This window comes from Mercenaria mercenaria, chromosome 3, assembly GCF_021730395.1.
Source record: "Mercenaria mercenaria strain notata chromosome 3, MADL_Memer_1, whole genome shotgun sequence".
NCBI classification, from domain to species: domain Eukaryota; kingdom Metazoa; phylum Mollusca; class Bivalvia; order Venerida; family Veneridae; genus Mercenaria; species Mercenaria mercenaria.
The window spans coordinates 54356402-54377781 of NC_069363.1; the positions used below are offsets into that span (position 1 = coordinate 54356402).

The window sequence follows — 21380 nt, forward strand, 5'->3', positions numbered from 1 at the left end:
CAGAGTTAGGAAGAAATTTGACAAAAGCGCTTATACTCGATAGTTAGATCTAATTGCTAAAAACATGTGAGGATTAGATTAGGTAATATGCCACTGACCGCTCTGCTGTTGGTTTGGATCTGTATTGTAATCAGGTCAATGATTCGTATACCAAATGTTTGTACATATAAATAGTTAGAAAAATGAAAAACAATCTGTTTGGTAACTATAATTCTAAATATACTAGATGTATTGATGTACATTGTATTCATTTACAATTCGAATATAAATGCAGCCGGAGTGAGTAGATAACGGGTGTCGTATCGAGCTTTATTTATATCTCTTTATTTTGTGAACAGATGCAGAGTAAACGCCGAGTGTATTTGATATTCGCATGTACTATATTATACATGTAGATTATTATACGTTATATTTATACAATTAAATAAACAACGCACACAACGGAAGGACATAACAAACATGGCTGACATGAACATGGATGATATAAACGGAAATTCGGACAAACGGAAGTCTGTGGCGTCTAAGGTTCGGACATTTCTTCTCAACAATCTTTTGATATTCTTCTTGTTATTGTCCCTGGTTCTGGGCATTGGACTTGGCGCTGCTCTCCGTACTGTTCATCCTCCGCTGACAACCAGGGGCATCATTTATCTACGATTTCCAGGAGATTTACTAATGAACATGCTGTCATTTCTGATTGTGCCTCTCATAATTTCAAGTCTCATTTCCGGTCTGTCCTCGCTAGATACACGTGCTTCTGGTAAGATGGGTCTACGCGCCGTCATATATTATTTGACAACTACACTTGCGGCAGTAGTGTTGGGTATAGTAGTATCAGTTACAATACAGCCAGGGACCAGGGGAGGAGATCCGGACGAACTTTTAAATGAAGATAAGGACCGTGTCGTGAACACTGCTGACACATTCCTCGATCTAATCAGGTATGTTGACTGTCCTTCAATATTTTAACATATGTCTTTGATACAGTTTGTTGTAAAAGTTTTGATGTTAATAATGACATAAACAATTATTGGATATTGAACAGGACTTGACTGTAATAGTCAGATAATTGTTTATTTTGGGCAGTTTATTTATTACTTTGGGACTTTAATAAAGAATTACCGCCTCGGTAGCCTAGTGGTAGAGCGTCTGCTACGAGTGCGGGAGGTCGTGGGTTCGATCCTCGGCCGCGTCGATACCAAAGACGTTAAAAATGGTACTAGTAGCTTTAAGAGGATAGTGCTAGGACTGGTCAGCCCGGTGTTAGTATAATGTGACTGGGTATCTTGCCACGTGTCTACGGCGTGATATTCCAGTGAGGCAGCACTATAAAAGTTGGGCATTGGTGCTACAAGTAGACACCGTCGTTTATATGACTGAAAAAGTTTTGAAAAAGACGTCAAACCCGAACACACACGCTCAATAAAGAGGATCCGGTACCGGTAGTTTTGTCAGCTATTTTTTTTCTTCCATTTTATGTTTGCGTGAAGACAAGAGGAAACAAAAGAACAACAAATGATCATCACTAGTATATAGAAAAACTTGTATATGAATTAAAAAAGGCCCATGACGTGCAGTATTTGTAAACTTGAACTGTTTAAGAAGTTTATAGGTTTGAAATCGATGGTTGAACTTTTGCATGAAGTGTCATTAACCGTAATGATAAAAGACTTGTGGTCACTGACGTTAAGATTTTCTTTGCATGGAAGAATTATTTTAATCGGTTTTGAAAATAGTAAACTTTTTATTAAGAAAATAAACACAGTTCATCATGGGTCACTAAGGTGCCTACAGTATAATTATATAAATATTATCATCAGTATTCTGCTGTTGCATGTTCCTTTACAAATATTTACAATACGGAAGTTAATAGTTTTGTGCCAAACTAAAAAAGATGGGTGGAATGATTAAGGTTACCAGAGGATAACACATCTTAGAATAAGTTGCACTGACATGTGTTCAACATGTCGTTTGTCTTGATGTTACCCTGGCTTGCTGTGTGCGCGACATGTCCACTGTCATTTTGATATCCTGGTTTATCCTGTGTTCAACATAAATATTCACATGTTGTTACATTACCTTGTTTTGTGTTCAGCATGTCCATTGTCTTGTTCTTACCACGGCATGCTTTAGGATATAAACAGTCTTGTTGTTACATAGACTTGTCATGTGTTCAACCTGTCTACTATCTTGTTGTTACCATGGAATGTCGTGTGCTCAACATTGTCATGTTGAAACACATGCTTGCTATGTGATTAATATGTCAGCTGTCTTGTATTACCCAACTAACAATGTGTTCAACATGCCCACTGTTTTGTTGTTACCATGGACTGACCTGTGTTCATCATTTTCATTGTCATGTTTTTAGATTGGCTTTCTATGTGTTCAAAAATGCCCAATGTCTTTTTGTTACCCTGGCTTGTCGTGTATTCAACATATTTATTGTTATGTTGTAACCTTGGATTGTTATGTGTTTAACAAGTTTTTACCCGTGCTCGCTATGTGTTCATATAGCAATTATTTATTTTTGTTACCATTGCTGGCTATGAGTTCGACATGTTCACTGTCATGTTGTTATTTTGGCTTGCTATTTGTTCATTATGTCAAATGTCTTGTTGTTATCCCGACCTCTCATGTGTTCAACGTGTCCACTGTCTTGTTGGTACAACTGCCATGGCTGTTTCGTATTCAACATGTTGATTGTCATGCTGTTACATCGGCTTGCTCTCTGTTCAGAATACATGTACATATACTGTGTTGTTGTCATCATAGCTAAAAAAGTGTTCGACATATCAACTGCTTTGTTGTTAATCTGGCTTGTCCTGTGTTTCATATGTTGGTTGTCATGTTTTTCCATGGCTTGTCATGTGTTCAACATGTTCATTTTCATATGGTTACATTGGCTTGCAATGTATTCAAAATTTCCACTGTCTGCCACTGGTAGTAAGCTTGGCTCGCTATTGTTCGACATATTCAGTGCCATGCCGTAACCTTTGTTCGGTATGTGTTCAACATATCCATTGTCTTGTAGTAACTCTGGCTCGCTACATCTTAAACATACCAATGTCTTTTAGTTACCCTAGCTCGCTACGTCTTCAATGTGTTCAACATATCTATTGCCTTGTCTTTCTATGTGTTGAACATGACTATTGTCTTGTTGTTACCCTAGCTGTGTATGTGTTCAACATGGCCATTACCTTAAGGTGGAAGATGAATGGGTACAGACTGGTGTATCATTCAGCAAATCGCTGCGACAAGGTATAAATGTGTTTTATTGCTCTTTTACTTCTAGAGCAACCAGTGGTGTAAAGTCTCGATTAAATTTTCTGAGGTTTTTACGTTTTCATGCTCTTACTATTAATTTTTCTTCATGTTTCAGACAGTGCTTCCCAGACAACATTGTAGAAATGTGCTTCAAAAAGGTAATTGTGACCTCTTTTATGAGGAAGCTTACACTGAAAGGTGGTTAGAGTAACATTTGATTTAAATATATCTGATAGAACTAATTTTGCTTCCCGAATCGAAGATAAGCAACTAGAAATTAATTTTTGATATGCAATGCGGCTATTCTAACATTAGAAATATGTGTAGGATTATAGAAATAGAAGTTAGAAATATGATTAAGTATTTGGTACCTTGACTTTATCAGTAATAGTCAATTTTAGTAACAGATGTTCATAGTAAGTCAATATCTCATTATAAAATTACTCGGAATGGAATTGGTTATAAATTGTAGATATAATGCTGTTATGGAAGTTCCCATCACTGAATGTTTAAGTTTTATCCTTACACAGACACTGACAGAACAGGTCCTGATAAATGGCAGTAATGAGAAAACAGTAGAGGGTACCGACTTGACCACTGTTCCCATGGTAACGACTAACGATGTTAACACAACAGGACCAAAACTTCCAGAAAATGGCGTCCGGCAAGGTGTGTATATTCATCAAAAGCCACAAATGATTAGCAAATGTTATACTGATAGGATAGGACTGTATTTCAAAGTCAGAGTCCAACCCGTATAGAAATGAGCTTCCCTTCAGCTAGATCCAAATGTAGTTTTGAAAATGAAATGTAAATTATCAATTCTCTTTTTCAGAACCAGAAAAAGTGTACGAGCCAGTTTTGGTTAAACAAGATGGACTAAATGTGCTAGGAATGGTTGTATTCTCAGTATTCCTGGGTGTGATCCTTGGCAGGATGGGACCTCGGGGGAAACCTTTGATTGATCTGTTTGACTGTATCTGTGAAGCAACTATGCAACTTGTAAAACTTGTTATATGGTAAGTGCGGGGTTTTAGATAGAACATTTTGTGGTAGAGGGAAAACGGATTAGATATTGGGGCATGGGTTAGACTCGTTGATTGTTGTCGTACAACGTAAGTGTATTTATTATTGTGACATAGGGTAGACCGCATTAATTATTTTCGTAGAAGGTAGACGCAATAATTATTGTGGTAGAGTGTAGACGCATTAGTCATTTTGGTAGAGTATAGACGCATTAATAATTGTGGTAGAGGGTAGATGCAGTAGTCATTTTGGTAGAGTGTAGACGCATCTATTCTTGTGGTAAAGGGTAGACGCATTGATTGTGGTGGTACAGCGTAAACGCATTAATCATTTTAGTAGAAGGTAGACACATTGATTGTTGTGGTACAGCGTACAAACACATTCATAATTGTGGCATAAGGTAAAGAATTAATTATTGAGGTAGAGGGTAGACGCATTAATCGTTGTGGTAGAGTGTAGACACATTAATTATTGTGGTAGAGGGTTAGTGCATTAATCATTGTGGTAGAGTGTAGACGCATCAGTTAGTGTGGTAGAGGGTTAGTGCATTAATCATTGTGGTAGAGTGAAGACGCATCAGTTAGTGTGGTAGAGGGTTAGTGCATTAATCATTGTGGTAGAGTGTAGACGCATCAGTTAGTGTGGTAGAGGGTTAGCGCATTAATCATTGCGGTAGAGTGTAGACGCATCAGTTAGTGTGGTAGAGGGTTAGCGCATTAATCATTGTGGTAGAGTGTAGAACCATCATTTATTGTGGTAGAGGGTTAGTGCATTAATCATTGTGGTAGAGTGTAGACGCATCAGTTAGTGTGGTAGAGGGTTAGCGCATTAATCATTGTGGTAGAGTGTAGACACATCATTTATTGTGGTAGAGGGTTGGCGTATTAATCATTGTGGTAGAGTGTAGACGCATCAATTAATGTGGTAGGTGGAAGATGCAATACTTATGGCTAAAATTTCCATGTACAGCAGTAGTATTGTTTTAAAACTAACGCAAGCTTTTTTAACTTTCAAAGGTTTCTAGTTCAAGGTTTGAACTCCCAAGTTCAAATACAGTTTTGTTTGCACAAGTTGATAAGTGTTCCTAAACCTACTGAATTATAAACAAAAAAGTTTTCGCATTGTTCATTATTTCTAATTACTTGCAGTGATTTAATTAAAAAAAATGCACATTACTAAATATTTGAAATATTTGATATTGAACGGAATAGACAAAATTTTAGGTAGTCAAGCACGTTTTAGAACGGAAGTTAGGATTCTGCAAATGTTATAACACGAAATGAACATGCGCTAACGCTATTCTAGCATAAAACGCGTAAAAACTGATAAACGGATACAATGTCTCTCAACGTCATTAATTTTCCACGAAATGCGCGGGAATGTCTGAGTTTTTTTTTTTACGTTGACGTCATTTCGTTTTAAATTATCCGTTTTGGGGCCAAATGACGTTTACACTTTGCCACAGAACGCGCATATAAAAGAATATTAGATCTACAATGGTCACTTTCCACATTGAATTTATTAAACTCTTGAATAAAATTGATAAAATGCTTGGAAGAGCCTCGCAGTTTATGACTTTATTCCACTCTTTGATAAATTTTCATTATGAAAAGACACTCATGAATGTAAAATCCTCTGTAACACTTATATAAAAAAAATGAGCCGCACCATGAGAAAACCAACATAGTGGTTTTGCGACCAGCATGGATCCAGACCAGCCTAAGCGGAACAGGATCCATGCTGTTCGCTTTCAAAGCCTATTGGAATTAGAGAAACTAATAGCGAACAGCATGGATCCTGACCAGACTGCGCGGATGCGCAGGCTGGTCTTGATCCATGCTGGTCGCAAACCCACTATGTTGGTTTTCTTGTGGCACGGCTCAAATATTCAACTTTTTTGAAGGTATTCACCAATCGGAATCATGTGCTTAATCGCAGCCAAAGTTGTCGAAATGGACGACCTGGGCAAAACATTTGAACAACTTCTGTTTTACTTCCTTACTGTGATGACTGGACTAGTTCTGCACGGGTTTCTCACACTACCTCTCATTTACTTTGTGATAGTAAGAAAGAATCCATTCTCATACTTGTATGGAGTTCTGGAAGCTGTGGTGACTGCCCTCGCTACAGCGTCTAGGTAAGATGTTACATGTTTGCTATTTGAATATATATCTCACCTTTCAGTCACCAACACAGCTTCAATAAAAACGTCGGGAAAATAACATTACTGCTGTATATGTATGTATCTATATACATTTGTGAATGTTTTAAAATTAAATACCGTCACGTTTCTATCTTAGTTGCACACAGAATAAATTTATGTCAATCGGCATATGATAAAATGGCGTGCCTATATTGTTTTTTTGTCGAGCCTGCTTGCAGAAGCGAAGACATAGTTGTCCAAATGGCTGTTCGGTGTATGTGCGTGCGTGCGTCCGTGCCCGCGAAATGATGGTTAAGTGACTGCATAACGGTACTTTCTCTTTGATGTCATTCATTCCGTTATGTTTATGTGACTATTTTTCTTTTTATGTGACTGTTAGAACAATAGAGAGAACAATGGGGGAGTCACATAAAGACCGTTTCGTTAGAACGTCCGTCCGTCCGTCCGTACGGATTTGTTTGTCCGGACCATAACTTTGACATGCATGGAGCAATCTCGTTTATATTAGGCCTGAATGTTAACCTCAGTAAGACGGAGTGTCATGCGCAAACCACAGGTTCCTATCTCAAAGGTCAAGGTCACACTTGGAGGTCAAAGGTTAAATTCAATAATGACTTTGTCCGGAGTATTTCTTCTTCATGCATGGAGGGATTTTGATGTAACTTGGCACAAATATTCACAACCATGTGATGGAGTGTCATGCGCAAAAACCAGGACCCTAGGTCTAAGGTCAAGGTCACACTTAGAGGTCAAAGGTCAGATACAAGAATTACTTTGTCCGGAGCATTTCTTTTTCATGCATGGATGGATTTTGATGTATCTTGGAACAATTGTTCACCATCATGAGACGGAGTGTCATGTGCAAGAACCTAGAATTGCTTCCCTTTGTTGTTATATAAATAGCTTATATTGTAACTTTTTTATTACTAGTCTTAGGGAAAAATCAAGATCACTTTTCTGTAGTACAATATGCAAGTTACATCCAATTTTGAGGTGTATTTTGACCTATCTCTACTGGTAAGGATTTTTGTGCGGACTTAGATTTTTTTAAAGATTTACTTCCCTTTGTTGTTACTATAAATAATTTATATTGTAACTTTTTGCAATCATTTTTATTTGGCATAAATGTTTGCCTCAATGAGACAGGGTGTCATGTGCAACTCCTAGTCCTTTTGACAGCTGGCGGACTCGATGTGTTGCCCGTGGGCATCTAGTTTTATTACTTGTGTATTTTTTTTATAGGCTACCGGTTCGATTTCACTGCTCATATTTGTTAAATATCAATGAGAGAATTAGCTCGGTTATGAAATTACACCAACGTTGGCTGGAAAACTCGAACGACCTGTTCGGTAACTTATTGATATATGAAATTGAGCGATTATTTATCTGTTAAACAATAAACAGGCAGTAGATTATAGAATTTTGTGCAGTGTGATAAGATAAAAATAAATGTAGATATTTTATTTGATATGGTCCCTAGTCCATTGCAATACTAGACAAGTACAATCAAGATAGATATTATGATATTATGATTGTTAATCATATATACATGTTAAACATTTATTTGGATAGATATTTTCTTCTAGTTTTCCAGTTCATAGGTCATAATTATGTAGAATATAAACGGCATTAAAGGAATATACATGTATAAAATTTACAGATTATTACATACAGTATGTAATTACTGTATACCTGATAAACTGTTGTGTCTGACCATAACTGAAAATATTTGGCATTTAAAGCATTATTCCGTTTCTACGTTTGTCAAAACCTTTCACATCGTATTCCCCCCCCCCCCCCCCCCTAATTATGCCATTTTTTCAAGCTCTCCCTCTAAACCTCTACATCGACTTTCTCTTCTCTTAAATGCGTAATCGTCCATGTTATATTTAATTTTTTTTGGTACTGTCTTGTATTATTTTTCCTTCTAATTTTTTCTGTGCATTCATGTTTAACATCAGAAATATCTCGTTTCATGTCCCAAAATTCCTCATGTACTCTCTTTAACTGGTCGTTTGTTGCATATATTGTTGTTATATATGATACATGCATACTTTCGAGTTTGTAACACAGCGGTAATGAATGACACAAATTCACCGAATATTTTGTCACTTCTTTACAGTTCAGCCACGATGCCAGTAACTATGCGATGTTTGGAAGACAGAAATGGGGTGGATAACAGAATCATCAAGTTTGTTATCCCAGTAGGGGCGACAATTAATATGGATGGTACTGCACTTTACGAAGCAGTTGCTGTTCTTTTCATTGGGCAAATGAGAGGTTTTGACATGGATATAGGGCGTATCATCACTATTAGGTGAATATTGTTCCTTTTTAGTTTTTCGATTTAATTCCAGTTCGGCACAACGAATTTGGAGACTTGTCGTCACCTGAAATAGTTACATTGAAAATATTTCCCTGCAATGACTTTGACAAAAAAATGCATTACCTGTTGCAGTGTCACAGCTACAGCAGCAGCTATAGGTGCAGCGGGCGTTCCTCAAGCTGGTTTGGTTACCATGGTAATTGTACTATCAGCTGTCGGGTTCCCTACCGAAGACGTGGCTCTTATTCTTGCCGTAGACTGGTTGTTGTAAGTCACTTACCAACTAGGGTCCAAGGATGTAAAACTGAATTTGGAGACCAGTCAAAGAATGAATGCTTGCCATTTGTCAACGGATAGATGTTGTTTTTCAGACTGATCCCCAAACTCAGTATTATATTCTTGGGTATACTTATTCGGAGGAACATGGGCATTATTTCAGATCTTTCAGCTTATTCTATTCTTACAATAATAATTTAGACTACTATTACATAATTGTCAGATGTATTCAACATTTAATTTAAGCATTTCATAAGAGACAGTGCTATAGTTTTCTAAATCGAAAAAGGATTTCTAATTCAATCAATTATACCGAATACTTTTGAAATTAATGTATGTTTTTCAGAGACCGGTTCAGGACGGCTATAAATGTTCTGGGTGACGCGTTTGGTGCGGGTATTGTCCATCATCTATCACGTGACGAGCTAGCAAAGTTAGACGAGAACCATAGTGTAGTGCTGGCAGCTACAGACGGGCTGTCGGGTATGAATACCGAATCAAGTCCTCAAGACACACGTACTTCAGAACGCAGTAACAATACCAGTAGTCAAAGGGACGCATTGCTTAATGAAAACACACGATTTAAAAGTTACTCCGGGATAAGTAATGATGGTTTTATTGAAAAAGAAACTGACACTTGAAATCTGCCGGTATACAATTGACTCAAGGTTCATTTTCATGCAACTGAATACGTATCTGCATCTCCACTTACACAGACACTATCTCTCCACAAGCGGAGAATTATTCACGCACAGACATATCTGCAGAAACTCAGTTCATAGATCTTTACCTGCATAAACACTTGTGCATCCTTTTGCTCATAAACAGTTGCATGTATGTATATTTCGAAATCAACAGCATTTTGTTCATCGTTTGACGCGACGCTCCAAGGTTCAGGAAAAAACTATGGGATCAGATTTAGTTAACAGTTAAGAGATAATATGTAGCATAACTATGTCTTAATAAATCGGAATAATACGAAGAGGTTGATAACTATTACACGCGGTGTATAATCAATATAAAGTGTCTGATATATATATTATTTCGATCCTATGATGTGTCTTTTATGTTAAAAAGTAGATGAAAATGGGGCATTATAGGGCAAACTAAGTAGGTTGAATACGGGAGGAAGCGCGTCTCCGAAATAATTTAGGAGTGCATATAAATATCTAGCTCCGTTCTTTTATATGATTTCTATGTAGCAGATCAAATGTGGTAGGACTCTTTCTCGGCGCCAGTATGGCGCTAAATAGTATGGCGATTTGGCGTCAATATTGCCGTGTCTTAATGAAAATGTGCATGATTTTTTTCATATTAAAATCAAAATAATGTGACATGTGATAGCAAAATAATATGTGATAATCTTTAACTAAAAAGACCTTTAAAATAAAATAAAATGCCAAAGATTTATTTTTTACATTATATCCCTACCCTGATTAACGTATAATGCTAAGTTAGCACATTTATGAAAACAGCGTATGACATTTTCAATCCCTTTGAAAAACAGTCTGAATTTTTACTTTAAAGGTTTACATTAAACATTACAGGTGACTTAATTTTTAACATTTTGTACTTAGTTACTTGGAAGTTTCTACCAAACTGGATATTGGATATTTGAAGTAAACGGAAATAAGTAAAATTGAAATTTGAAATAAGTAAACGGTAGTGTGTATGCACTTCTATGTTATAAATCAAGTTTCGTGAAAAGAAAAACAATCAGTCCCCTGTCAATAGTTTAGCCATTTTATTTGAATCTCAATGTAATGATAAAGATTTTCTGTTTTTGTAACGTAGTAATATACGTGATATAAAAGTGTACCATACCCAACTTTTTTCTTCTTAGGCGTCTTATCAAGCCATCCGCAGCGGGGTGCGAGAACAGACGCCGCAGAGACTTTCCGATATCAGACAGACCTGAGATTTACATTGAAATATAGAAGGATTAAATTTTGTTTCGACCATTCTTATTTCCTGTTCTGATATTTAAATTTATCACTGTTCCTACCATAAAATTCATTTTCTTATCTTTCCACTGGTGTATTTTTTATTAATGTAACACTATTTCTTCCTGCTTCCAATTTCATTTGAAACCAACCATAGTATTTCCCTATATAACCTATATAAAATGCAAGCAAAACACGTTTTTCGCTTACTTTAAAGGACATTTAATACTGTTTCTCTTCTGGAACAAATTTTATCACTGTTATGACGTGAAAGTATAACAAACAAAGAAAGTGATGATATAAAAATATTCAAAGTAATTCAATAGCATCTTGCTTCCATTTGCATTTAAAAACGGCTAAAATTGCACTTTAGCCACTCTGCCCAAAATGTCCGAGTTATGTTCGGTTAGCTGATAAGATTCTCTGTCTAGAGGCAAAGATATTAGAACTATTATAGCTGGAATACCATTGTAAAGGTTAAGTTTTTTGGCTGATTGTTTTAAAAATAAAAGATAAAATATTGCCTTTATCCCATTTTGCGTTACATATCGTTTATTTTATGTAAAAAAAAGAAAATGGTGTAAAAAATTACTGTGTATTTCGGTAAAAGTCAATCATGTGTCATTGTTACAGTCAAAAAATGTAAATTGTCTCAACCACGTGTCATTGAAATATTCGATCTTAGAATATAACAGATTTGAAATATCCAAAATTACAGTTTATAGTTTTGTAAATTGTACATCCACGCTTTACTGTGACTGACAGAATATATCGATTGCATTTTTGTAAAGTGAAATTAGTGCGTGCGAAATAAAAATAGTATAACGTGCAGATTCAGTATAGAAATTAAATAAAATCAGAATTCTAAACTGTTTTTACAGGGTTTTCGCTTCTATTAGTATTTATCAGAATCGGATCAGTGCATAACAGAATAAATCACGCTATATCAACATACGACTGTATTAATTTTACTATTATTATATGTATTACCAGATTGCTATATGATATAATGGACTAATACATAAATTTAGCACTACTTTTAATTGTAATTATCATGTTTACAGTCGAACAAATAATTGTCAAAACTATTCTAAGTTTAAATGTGAACAACGGCCTGACATGATATATCTTTTAATTTGATATCTTTTTATTTAAAATAGATTTTAATATTACAGTAATTTTGATTTTAAAGTAAAATATCATATAGCATGTTGGCTGTTTTGCTTATTATATATAAGCGTGTAATATGTTTCTGATTAATAGCAAAGTGTTAAGTATAGTAGCTGTCAACATGACAATATGATAAAACTGCAGTTAACACAGCAGGTTTCCGCGCCTGTATAAGGGTCAGCTATAAAAAGAAAAACTTCATGATGAAAAGAAATGAAAGAAAATGAACTGAATGTTTAACTAAATCATCATATTTCTATCCTAAAAATATATCCTAAAACGTTGACTTTTTCGGAAATTATTGAATACTTTTGATCACAGAATTGCGGGTTTACACAACTGCATGCAGTGTGCGCTATCCATACGGATAAATACAACCAGGTGTTCTGTTGCGCAACATATCATACTTGACTAATTAAGCAAATGCAAATGCGATAGTGGTCTGATAAACCTAAAATTTTAGTACTTAAAATTATGTGACCGGTGTCTTAAATTTTTCTTTCTTTCTGTTCTGTTACATGTATATTGTAAATACATGTGTTTTAATTTCTGCAAGTTAATGTTTCCACAATGCCAGACTGCCTTAGTCCATTTCATAGCCTGTACTCAAAAATGAGCTTTCATTTAATAAAATCGAAAGAAAGCCTTGAAGCAAAATGTTATTTTAGCACTAAATGTTACAAATCGAGTTTTAAAAGCTTTTGATGAATCAAAATTTTCTTATCCGGATATCTTTACAATTTAAATGTCTTTAATTAAAATTTCAATCACATATCACTGATGAAATGATTATTTTTATCATTACAATTCATATGATCATAATAACATCATAGCTATCTTTTCATAAGGTTGGTTATTTTTGAGGTGATCATGAAAATATTTTATCCTGTAAAATTCTTGCATTAATTATACGGACTCCCATTTTGTCTTTCCTTTTCTTTTATAGATAACAACACTGTTTATTTGTGAAAAATAGCCTGGGTTCCATTCTGTTGATTTTTCATGTGTTTCTGTTCTACTGTTAGGAACTAAACCAGTAACAGCATCTTTCTCATACACATAAGATAGTGCGTATGTTATGACAAAGCAAAAAAGATCACCGACTGAATCTCAGGCTAGGTGATAAGATACGTTATGTTACCAAACGGGTAGATAAGGGGAGAAACTCGCATATCTAATTCTTCTTATCAACGGTAAATACAGGGTACAGTCCCTTGATGAAAGAAGACTTTAGTTTGACATGAGCTTATAAAATAGACACACACGAATCTAACGCAAACCTTTGCTTGGCCTAAATAAACCAGTGTATTGATTAAAGATTACCAGTATAAACCACTATACCAGTTTAAATTTAACTTTACGCAAAGTGTAAACATACTACGAACTGACATTTACCAAAAAAAAAAATGAATTCGTGGTATCTTGCAATTCTTGTGATTGTGTTTTACGAGGTAGGATTTTGCACTGCTGGTGAAATTCCATCCGTCGACACCAAGTTAGGCACTATCACAGGATTAAGAAAGACTATAACGTTTTTAGGGAACGATCACACCGTTGATAGTTATCTAGGTATTCCCTATGCCAAACCTCCAGTGAATGAAAGACGCTTTCAAAAGCCCGAGCCGCGCGAGCCCTTCTCGGAACCTTATCAGGCAAACAACTTCGGAGCTGCCTGTCTGCAGTTCAGCTGGTTTGAGGAAATAACAGATTCCTCAGAAGACTGTCTCTTTTTGAATGTTTACGTGCCGAATTCAAAACCTGATGAATCAGGTGGACATGCGGTTATGCTCTTCATACACGGAGGCGGGTTTACTCTTGGTACCGGAAACACTTACGTAGGGGAAACATTAGCTTCGGTTGGAAATATCATAGTTATTACCATCAACTATCGCCTTGGATTATTCGGATTTTTGGACTTATATGATGAGGACGGTCCAGGGAATTTTGGACTATGGGATCAACATCTTGCCCTACAGTGGGTAAACGAAAATATCGCGGCTTTTGGAGGAGATAATGCCCGTGTAACGCTTTTTGGCGAATCTGCCGGTTCTACAGCCGTTGTTCTTCAGGCTTTGTACCCTGGAAACAAAGGTTTATTCCGGAGTGCTATAGCAGAGAGTGGTGCTATAACCATGCCTTTCACAGTACCTTATAATCACATCAAGCCAGCAACATACTTTGCAGAAAGCATGAACTGTAATGTGGAAAACAAGGCGGAAATGTTCCAGTGTCTGCAGCAGGCACCAGCGGAGAACGTTTTAAAAGTTATTGTGGACACCATAACCGAAGACTTCAGCGGCGGATCGGTCAAAGTCACACTGAATCCTAGTGTAGATGGCGAATTCATAAAAAGACGTCCAGCTGACATGTACATTGAAGCGAAAACTGAAATACTAGAAGAAGTAGACTTTTTCAGATCTATAACTTTCATGAATGGCATCAATGCTGCAGAAGGAGCAGTTTTTACCATCATGCACGCAGATCCGCAAAATATAGACAGCTTTAAGGTATCCCGTGAACAAATGAATAACCAGGTGATGCCTGCAGCAGCTGCATTAGCTTTTAGTTTTAATCGGACAGTAACAGATGCTCTAAAACAACTGCTTTTGTTCGAATACACAGATTGGAAGAACCCTGACGACCCTGATAGAATACGTGACCAGCTTGTTCGATTTTACAGTGACGTATTTTTCAATGTCCCTGCAATGGAATTAAGTCGTCTTCACGCGAATGGTACGAATGCGGGAAGTTATGTGTATAATTTCCGTGCCGATGTCGGCGGACACTTATATCCAACTCCGAGCTGGGCCAGGCAGACAAACCATGGAGACGAACTCGGTCCAGTGTTCGGCTACAACTTCCGGTACAACAAGATACTGGGTATTTCGACTTACACACCAACAGAGAAGGAACTGAGGCTTTCAAATAAGGTTATGACCTACTGGTCAAATTTTGCTAAAACTCGGTATGTGATTGTTGCTTTTATAAAATTTAATGTTTTGTACTGCACATGTGGTACAGTTCAACAACGAAAAAACTGCTAATCTGAACCGAAGTTTTCTTGCAGAAAAACGACCTTCTTCAACAGAAATCTGAATAAAAACTCCTTAAATTGATGAGTGTTGCGGAATAATGTTTTGAGAAATGAAATTAAAGTAAATTGATGTCGTATTTACTTCACGGCATTTTTGGTACACTAAATGTAAACGCGAATTACACAAAGTAAACATCATACGCAGTATTCCATAGACCCACATTCTTTTTACGTAACAAGCTGTTGCTGATTAACGTAGATATTGTTCGTATCTTTTTGCTTAAAAGGAAACGTAATTCATTTGAAGGTTTGTATTCCTTCACTTAAAATTTCATAGAAGTAATCTGCAAAATAAAAAGATCGAAACTTCGTACACAGTAGGTTATCTATGGTAGGTGACTCACACTTAAGTATTCAACATATTTACTGACATTCATTTTTAGAGCTTTTCTTTTCAGAAACCCTAACGAACCAAAGACTGATTCTACCGGCAAGGTCTGGCCCATTTACACTACAGCATCACAGGACTATTTGATCATCGATGAGGAGGACTCGATTGGCCAATTTATGTATGTGCGAGAGTTGGAGTTTTGGCGGAAGACACTGCCCATGTTTTTCGAGGCCATTGATCATAAGTCAACTGTATCATCATCACCTTCATCTAAAGACGGGCACTGTGAGAAAGATGGGCCTTGCAATTGAGAATAGAAATGTCAGATATGTTTTAGCTCACCTGAGCAATGCTCAGGTAAGTTATTGTGATCGCTCGATGTCCGTCGTCCGTCGTCTGTTAACATTTAGCTTGTGTATGCAATAGAGGCTGCGTTTTAACTTGATCTTATGAAATTTGATCAGAATGATTACCTTGATGAAATCTAGGTCAAGTTCGAATATTGATCATCACGATCAAAAACTAGGTCACTCGGTCAAATCAAAGAAGAACCTTGTGTAATAGGGGCTGCATTTTTCACTGGATCTTCATGAAATTTCATCAGAATCTTGATGAAATTTAGGTCAAGCTTGAATATGGGTTATCTGGAGTAAAAAACTAGGTCACCTGGTCGAATCAAAGAAAAACATTGAGTATGCAATAGGGGATGCATTTTTCACCGAATATTCGTGGAATTTGATTGCATATCGGGCTGGTGTTTCTTGCACACCGGACTGGGGTTTCCGGCGATTTTACCAATGCCGGCAAAACCCATCTGGCACCTCCCATGCCAGATGACTCTCGTGCTGTTAATGACAACTAGTGGTTGATGCACTGATAATATATTGTTTATGAAAAAATCAGGTACCTTGATAGTTTCTCTCCATTCCTTATAGTATATTTCTCGATTCAAAATACGTTAGTTTACCGTAAGAACATAGCGTTACGCTACAAATGATAAAACTAATGTGGAACTTTGTTATTGTGTGTAACGCAAAACATTATGACGTCACTTCTGCTTACGGCCGTTAATTTCCCGCGCTTTGTGTTCATTCTCTACTATAAGAAAGAGTGCTACGTAAGTATTTCTACCTGTTATTTCTAAAATACAGTATAGAAGAAAAATTATCTGCCAGAATAAAATGCCAACATGCATACGATATGCAAGAAAAAATATCAGTCATGTGTTTACGAATCGGGTAGAAATATCCGTCCCTCGGCCACCTGCGCATGGGCGGTAAATCGGCAAGCCTCATTACCGCCCAATGCGCAGGTGCCCTCAGGATGGATATTTCTATCCGATGCGTAAACACATGATAGATATTATTATTCGTGTGATTTTACTCGTGCGGCAAAACCCATCTGGCACCCCCCCACATGCCAGATGACTCTCGTGCTGTTAATGACAAGAAGTGGTTCATGCACGGATAATTTATTGTTCATATAAAATACGAAAAATGCAGGTACCTTGATAGTTTCTCTCCGTTCCTTGTAATATATTTCTCGATTCAAAATACGTTAGTTTACCGTAAGAACATAACGTTACGCTACAAACGATAAAACTAAAGTGGAACTTTGTTATTGTGCGTAACGCAAAACATCATGACGTCATTTCTGCTTAGGGACGTTAATTTCCCGTGCTTTGTGTTCATTATCTACTATAAGAAAGGGTGCTACGTTAGTATTTCTACCTGTTATTTGTAAAATACGGTATGCAAGAAAAATAATCTGCCAGAATAAAGTACTAACATGTATACGATAGGCCTATGCAAGAAAAAATATCAGTCATGTGATTACGAATCGGATAGAAATATCCGTCGCGATGGCCTCCTTTCAAAATTGTTCAAAGAATTGAATTCCATGCAGAACTCTGGTTGCCATGGCAACCGAACGGAAAAACTTTAAAAATATTCTTGTCCAAAACCACAGGGCCTAGGGCTTTGATATCTGATGTATAGCTTCATCATCTAGTGGTCCTCTACCAAGATTGTTCAAATTATCCCCCTAGGGTCAAATATGGCCCCGCCCCGGGGTCACATGGTTTATATAGACTTATATAGGGAAAACTTTGAAATTCCTCTTGTACAAAACCACATGGCCTAGGGCTTTGATATTTGGCATGTAGCATTATCTAGTGGCCCTCTACCGAGATTATTCGAATTATCCCCCTAGGGTCAAATATGGCCCCGCCCCGGGGGTTACATGGTTTATATAGACTTATATAGGGAAAACTTTGAAAATCTCCTTGTATAAAACCACATGGCCTAGGGCTTTGATATTTGGTATGTAGCATCATCTAGTGGTTCTCTACCAAGATTGTTCAAATTATCCCCCTAGGGTCAAATATGGCCCCGCCCCGGGGGTCCCAAGTTTTACACAGACTTAAAAATCTTTTTGTCTGAAACCAAAACACTTAGACCTTGATATTTGGTTTGTAGCATTGTCTTATGGTCCTCAACCAAAATTGTTCAAATTGTACACCTTGGGTGAAAAGAGGCCCCTCTACCAAGATTGTTCAAATTATCCCCCTAGGGTCAAATATGGCCTCGCCCCGGGGGTCCCAAGTTTTATATAGACTTATATAGGAAAAAGGTTTAACAATCTTCTTGTCTGAAACCATACGACCTAGGCTTTGATATTTGGTATGGTGCATGGTCTAGTAGTCCTCTACCAAAATTGTTCAAATTATGCCCCTGGGGTTAAAAGAGGCCCCGCCTTGGGATCACTTAGTTATTATGTGAGTTATATAGGAAAAATACTAAAAAATCATCTGATCCTATTCCAAGACTGTTTAATTATAATTACCTGATGACCCCAGGTAATATGATGTCACTTGACTGTGACCATGACCTACTGACCTACTTTCTTGTTTTTTAAGATACAGCCTTGAAATTTTGATGACATACACAGTTTTGCACACAAATCGCAAAACTGAATTTCGTTGAGCATGAATGTGACCTACTGACTTTCTTAATATTTTATCATCATTTTGGCATTTGAAACATGTAGCTCATATTACTCAGGTGAGCGATCCAGGGTCATAATGACCCTCTTGTTTGACATTTATTTATATGTTTAAGGGTATATCTAGCTGTCGACAATCATTTGCACAGGGTATCTGTTTTGTTCTACATGTTTTTGTTCTTAAATAAACAAGCTAAGTGTTTTATATTTCAAGTATACTTTTGTTAGTTTTGCCCGCTGTTATTAAGACGTATTATCTTTGATTCTGAGAATCGGGATTAGGTTTTCGGCCCTACAATTATGTTCATTTATAGAAACCAGAACACGGCCATTCCTTTTAGACCTGAACAATCTCGTTGCAAATCCGTATTGTTTAAGGGTTTGTGAACCTGTTCGCGGATGTAGATGTTGTCAATAAATTGCCTATACACGTAACCTGGGACCCAAAATTTGTCGACGCACTAAGTGAGATTGTCAGCAATCTTATACGGCATCGTAAAAAGGGATGGACGAAAACGTTTATCAATGCGTAGGGTTAGATGATTGTATACGTCTCCGGATGTATCCTCCTTGACCCTCAGGCCTCTGGCACATCGAGATGCACATCGAGATCAACTGATTTATGCGGTCTATAGCAGCGATACAAACATCCTGTCAAGAACAATACACTGATGACGCCGAAATATCCACCGTAAACCGTAAACTGAAAATAGAAATGTACAATTAGGTTGTGCGTAAGGCTTTAAGATAAAGAGTTTCACATATTTTGAGCTTATGTGTACACGAATTTTCTAACGAGATAAACAACAAAAATTATCAACGTATAAATGTCAAAAGATACAACGACTGAGTGTAATTTTCTCACCTGATCAACGACCCCAGCTCCAAGGCCTGCCTTATCTACGACAATAACGGTTAGTACAGATTCTAGAACAAGGGACGCGAACATGTTACATCCGAACACTAAACCATACCGATGTTTTACCAAATGCTGAGCAATTTGTGCGCTGAAATGAAGGTGAAGGTGATGAGAAAAAAGGTTTCATATGATAAAATTACGATAATTCAATTTAGTACAAAATCAAAACTTTCGGTAGATATTTAAGTGAAATATTAAGTTAATGTTCACATCGAAACATGAATAGGTACTTACGTTGCTATAGTAACGACAGTTACGTATGATGTCCGGAAGAGAACGTACATGACATAGGCTACCCAGATACTGGAGGTGTGGGCCATTACTATCAAGAAGGCTGCATTCCCCGCACAGACCACTGACATAAACAATTCTGCTCTTTCGGACCACTGAACTGGTACAAATCCGACAAGCATTACAGTTACACTGCCTGAAAGACAAATATTCATAGTAGAATATAACAAACACGAAAGAAATTTGTCTTTATTTGTTTTGACGCCATGGCACATTATTATTATTGTTGTTATTATTATCATCATCATCATCTTTTAAATGATGTCACGGCTGTTAATAAGTCTTGGTTTCTTACAAGCTGGCTCCTTTATATCATACACTATGATTTCGAAAAGTGACGGTTATTTATATGAAATACGTACACATATAAAATTATAGAGCAGAGAACCACTGTCGACCTAATATAACTGGTAAGGTTAACACCTACCAAGCAATGTTGAGGTGGCTTCTACTGCACCGTTATAAACATCTTCCTGTTTTCCGGGACTGTCCTGTGCCGATATTACTGCCCACAGGTTTTGAACATAATTGAGAACTTGAAAGTTTCCACAAGAGGCTATCGCCCACCATACAGACCAGACTAGCACGACCCTAGATCTATATACATCTTTCACTTCTGTCCACATAAACACAAACCCGTCCATACAACTTTTTCTTTCACCTGACACCGGTTGTGCCGTCTGGGTTGTTTCCTGTTCGCGTCTGTCTTCATGTTGATGTACATGGTCCTTACAACTACGGTCTCCAGAATCTTGTTTTGAATCTTTTTTCTCACTTTTAGTTGTTTCGTTATTTTCAGTATCATCATTATATTTCGCTCTGTGAAATATTTCTGAATGCTCTGGCCAGGGTAAAACTAGCGGTATCAGGAACGCTATACAAACGCTAACGAATGAAAACACGTGCAGGTCGTAATAGTCCATCACATTAAAGGAATACAAAAATTGAGCAAGAAGGAAAGAAACAAATTTACCAACTAAAGTCGCGGCTCTTGTAAAACTTGATATTTTCTTGAAATGTTCTTTCGGGACTTCTACATACAGATAGGAATAATATGCAACTTCTCCGGCTGTGAAAAGTCCATATAAAACCTCAACGAACTTCATTGCAACTACACCCTGAGTCCACAGCAATAGCGCCCATGTTCCGATAGCAGCCGCAGCGTCAACGACCAAAATAGGCTTATATCGAAGAAAGTCTGTTAACAAAAACACTGGTACCAACCATATTAAATAGGAGTAAGTCCACCACGGGTAAATTTCGTTTGATACTTGTTCTATCGTAAGATTTTTCCATTCTCCTGTCAGGTATAGAGTAAGAAATGCCTCGGATGGCCGCATCTCCTTGATAAACCCAAAAGTACACAATAAACAAGTTAATAAAATCCAGTTCATGATTTATGTTATCAAAAAAATGAAGTTTGAAAAAAAAAAAAAAAAAAAAAAAAAAAAAAAAAAACAGTTCGTGTTTCCTAGCAGAACACTATTGTGGATAACACTGGTCACAAACTATGGTTAAATATATTTTAATGCATTTATTTCATTGCACGTTTAAAGGTGATTTACAACCTTTG

The 21380-nt window shown here is 36.9% G+C and overlaps 3 protein-coding genes across 5 annotated transcripts; 2 read left to right on the forward strand and 1 right to left on the reverse strand.

Annotated features, from left to right (window-relative positions):
- Positions 1-275: 275 nt before the first annotated feature.
- Positions 276-10462, forward strand: LOC123524723 (excitatory amino acid transporter 3-like). Of its 2 annotated transcripts, XM_045303147.2 has the most exons (8): positions 279-941; positions 3380-3422; positions 3795-3933; positions 4100-4283; positions 6194-6427; positions 8577-8771; positions 8913-9047; positions 9403-10462. In XM_045303147.2, the coding sequence occupies exons 1-8, from the start codon at positions 460-462 to the stop codon at positions 9695-9697; spliced, it is 1707 nt and encodes a 568-aa protein (XP_045159082.2). In that variant the 5' UTR covers positions 279-459; the 3' UTR covers positions 9698-10462. The 2 variants fall into 2 exon arrangements, with proteins under 2 accessions (XP_045159084.2, XP_045159082.2); XM_045303149.2 differs by lacking the exon at positions 8913-9047 and having other exon boundaries at positions 276-941.
- A 2987-nt stretch (positions 10463-13449) lies between these two features.
- LOC123524722 (neuroligin-4, X-linked-like) lies at positions 13450-18804 on the forward strand. 2 transcript variants are annotated; one of them, XM_045303146.2, is made up of 2 exons: positions 13450-15099; positions 15662-15796. In XM_045303146.2, the coding sequence occupies exons 1-2, from the start codon at positions 13576-13578 to the stop codon at positions 15668-15670; spliced, it is 1533 nt and encodes a 510-aa protein (XP_045159081.2). In that variant the 5' UTR covers positions 13450-13575; the 3' UTR covers positions 15671-15796. The 2 variants fall into 2 exon arrangements, with proteins under 2 accessions (XP_045159081.2, XP_045159080.2); XM_045303145.2 differs by having other exon boundaries at positions 13464-15134; positions 15662-18804.
- On the reverse strand, positions 18684-21266 carry LOC123523483 (thiamine transporter 2-like). Its single transcript, XM_045301151.2, has 4 exons — positions 20235-21266; positions 19751-19943; positions 19463-19604; positions 18684-19300 (listed from the first exon to the last, which is right to left on the reverse strand). Exons 1-4 carry the CDS (start codon positions 21199-21201, stop codon positions 19175-19177), a joined length of 1428 nt encoding a protein of 475 aa, XP_045157086.2. The 5' UTR covers positions 21202-21266; the 3' UTR covers positions 18684-19174.
- Positions 21267-21380: the final 114 nt, after the last annotated feature.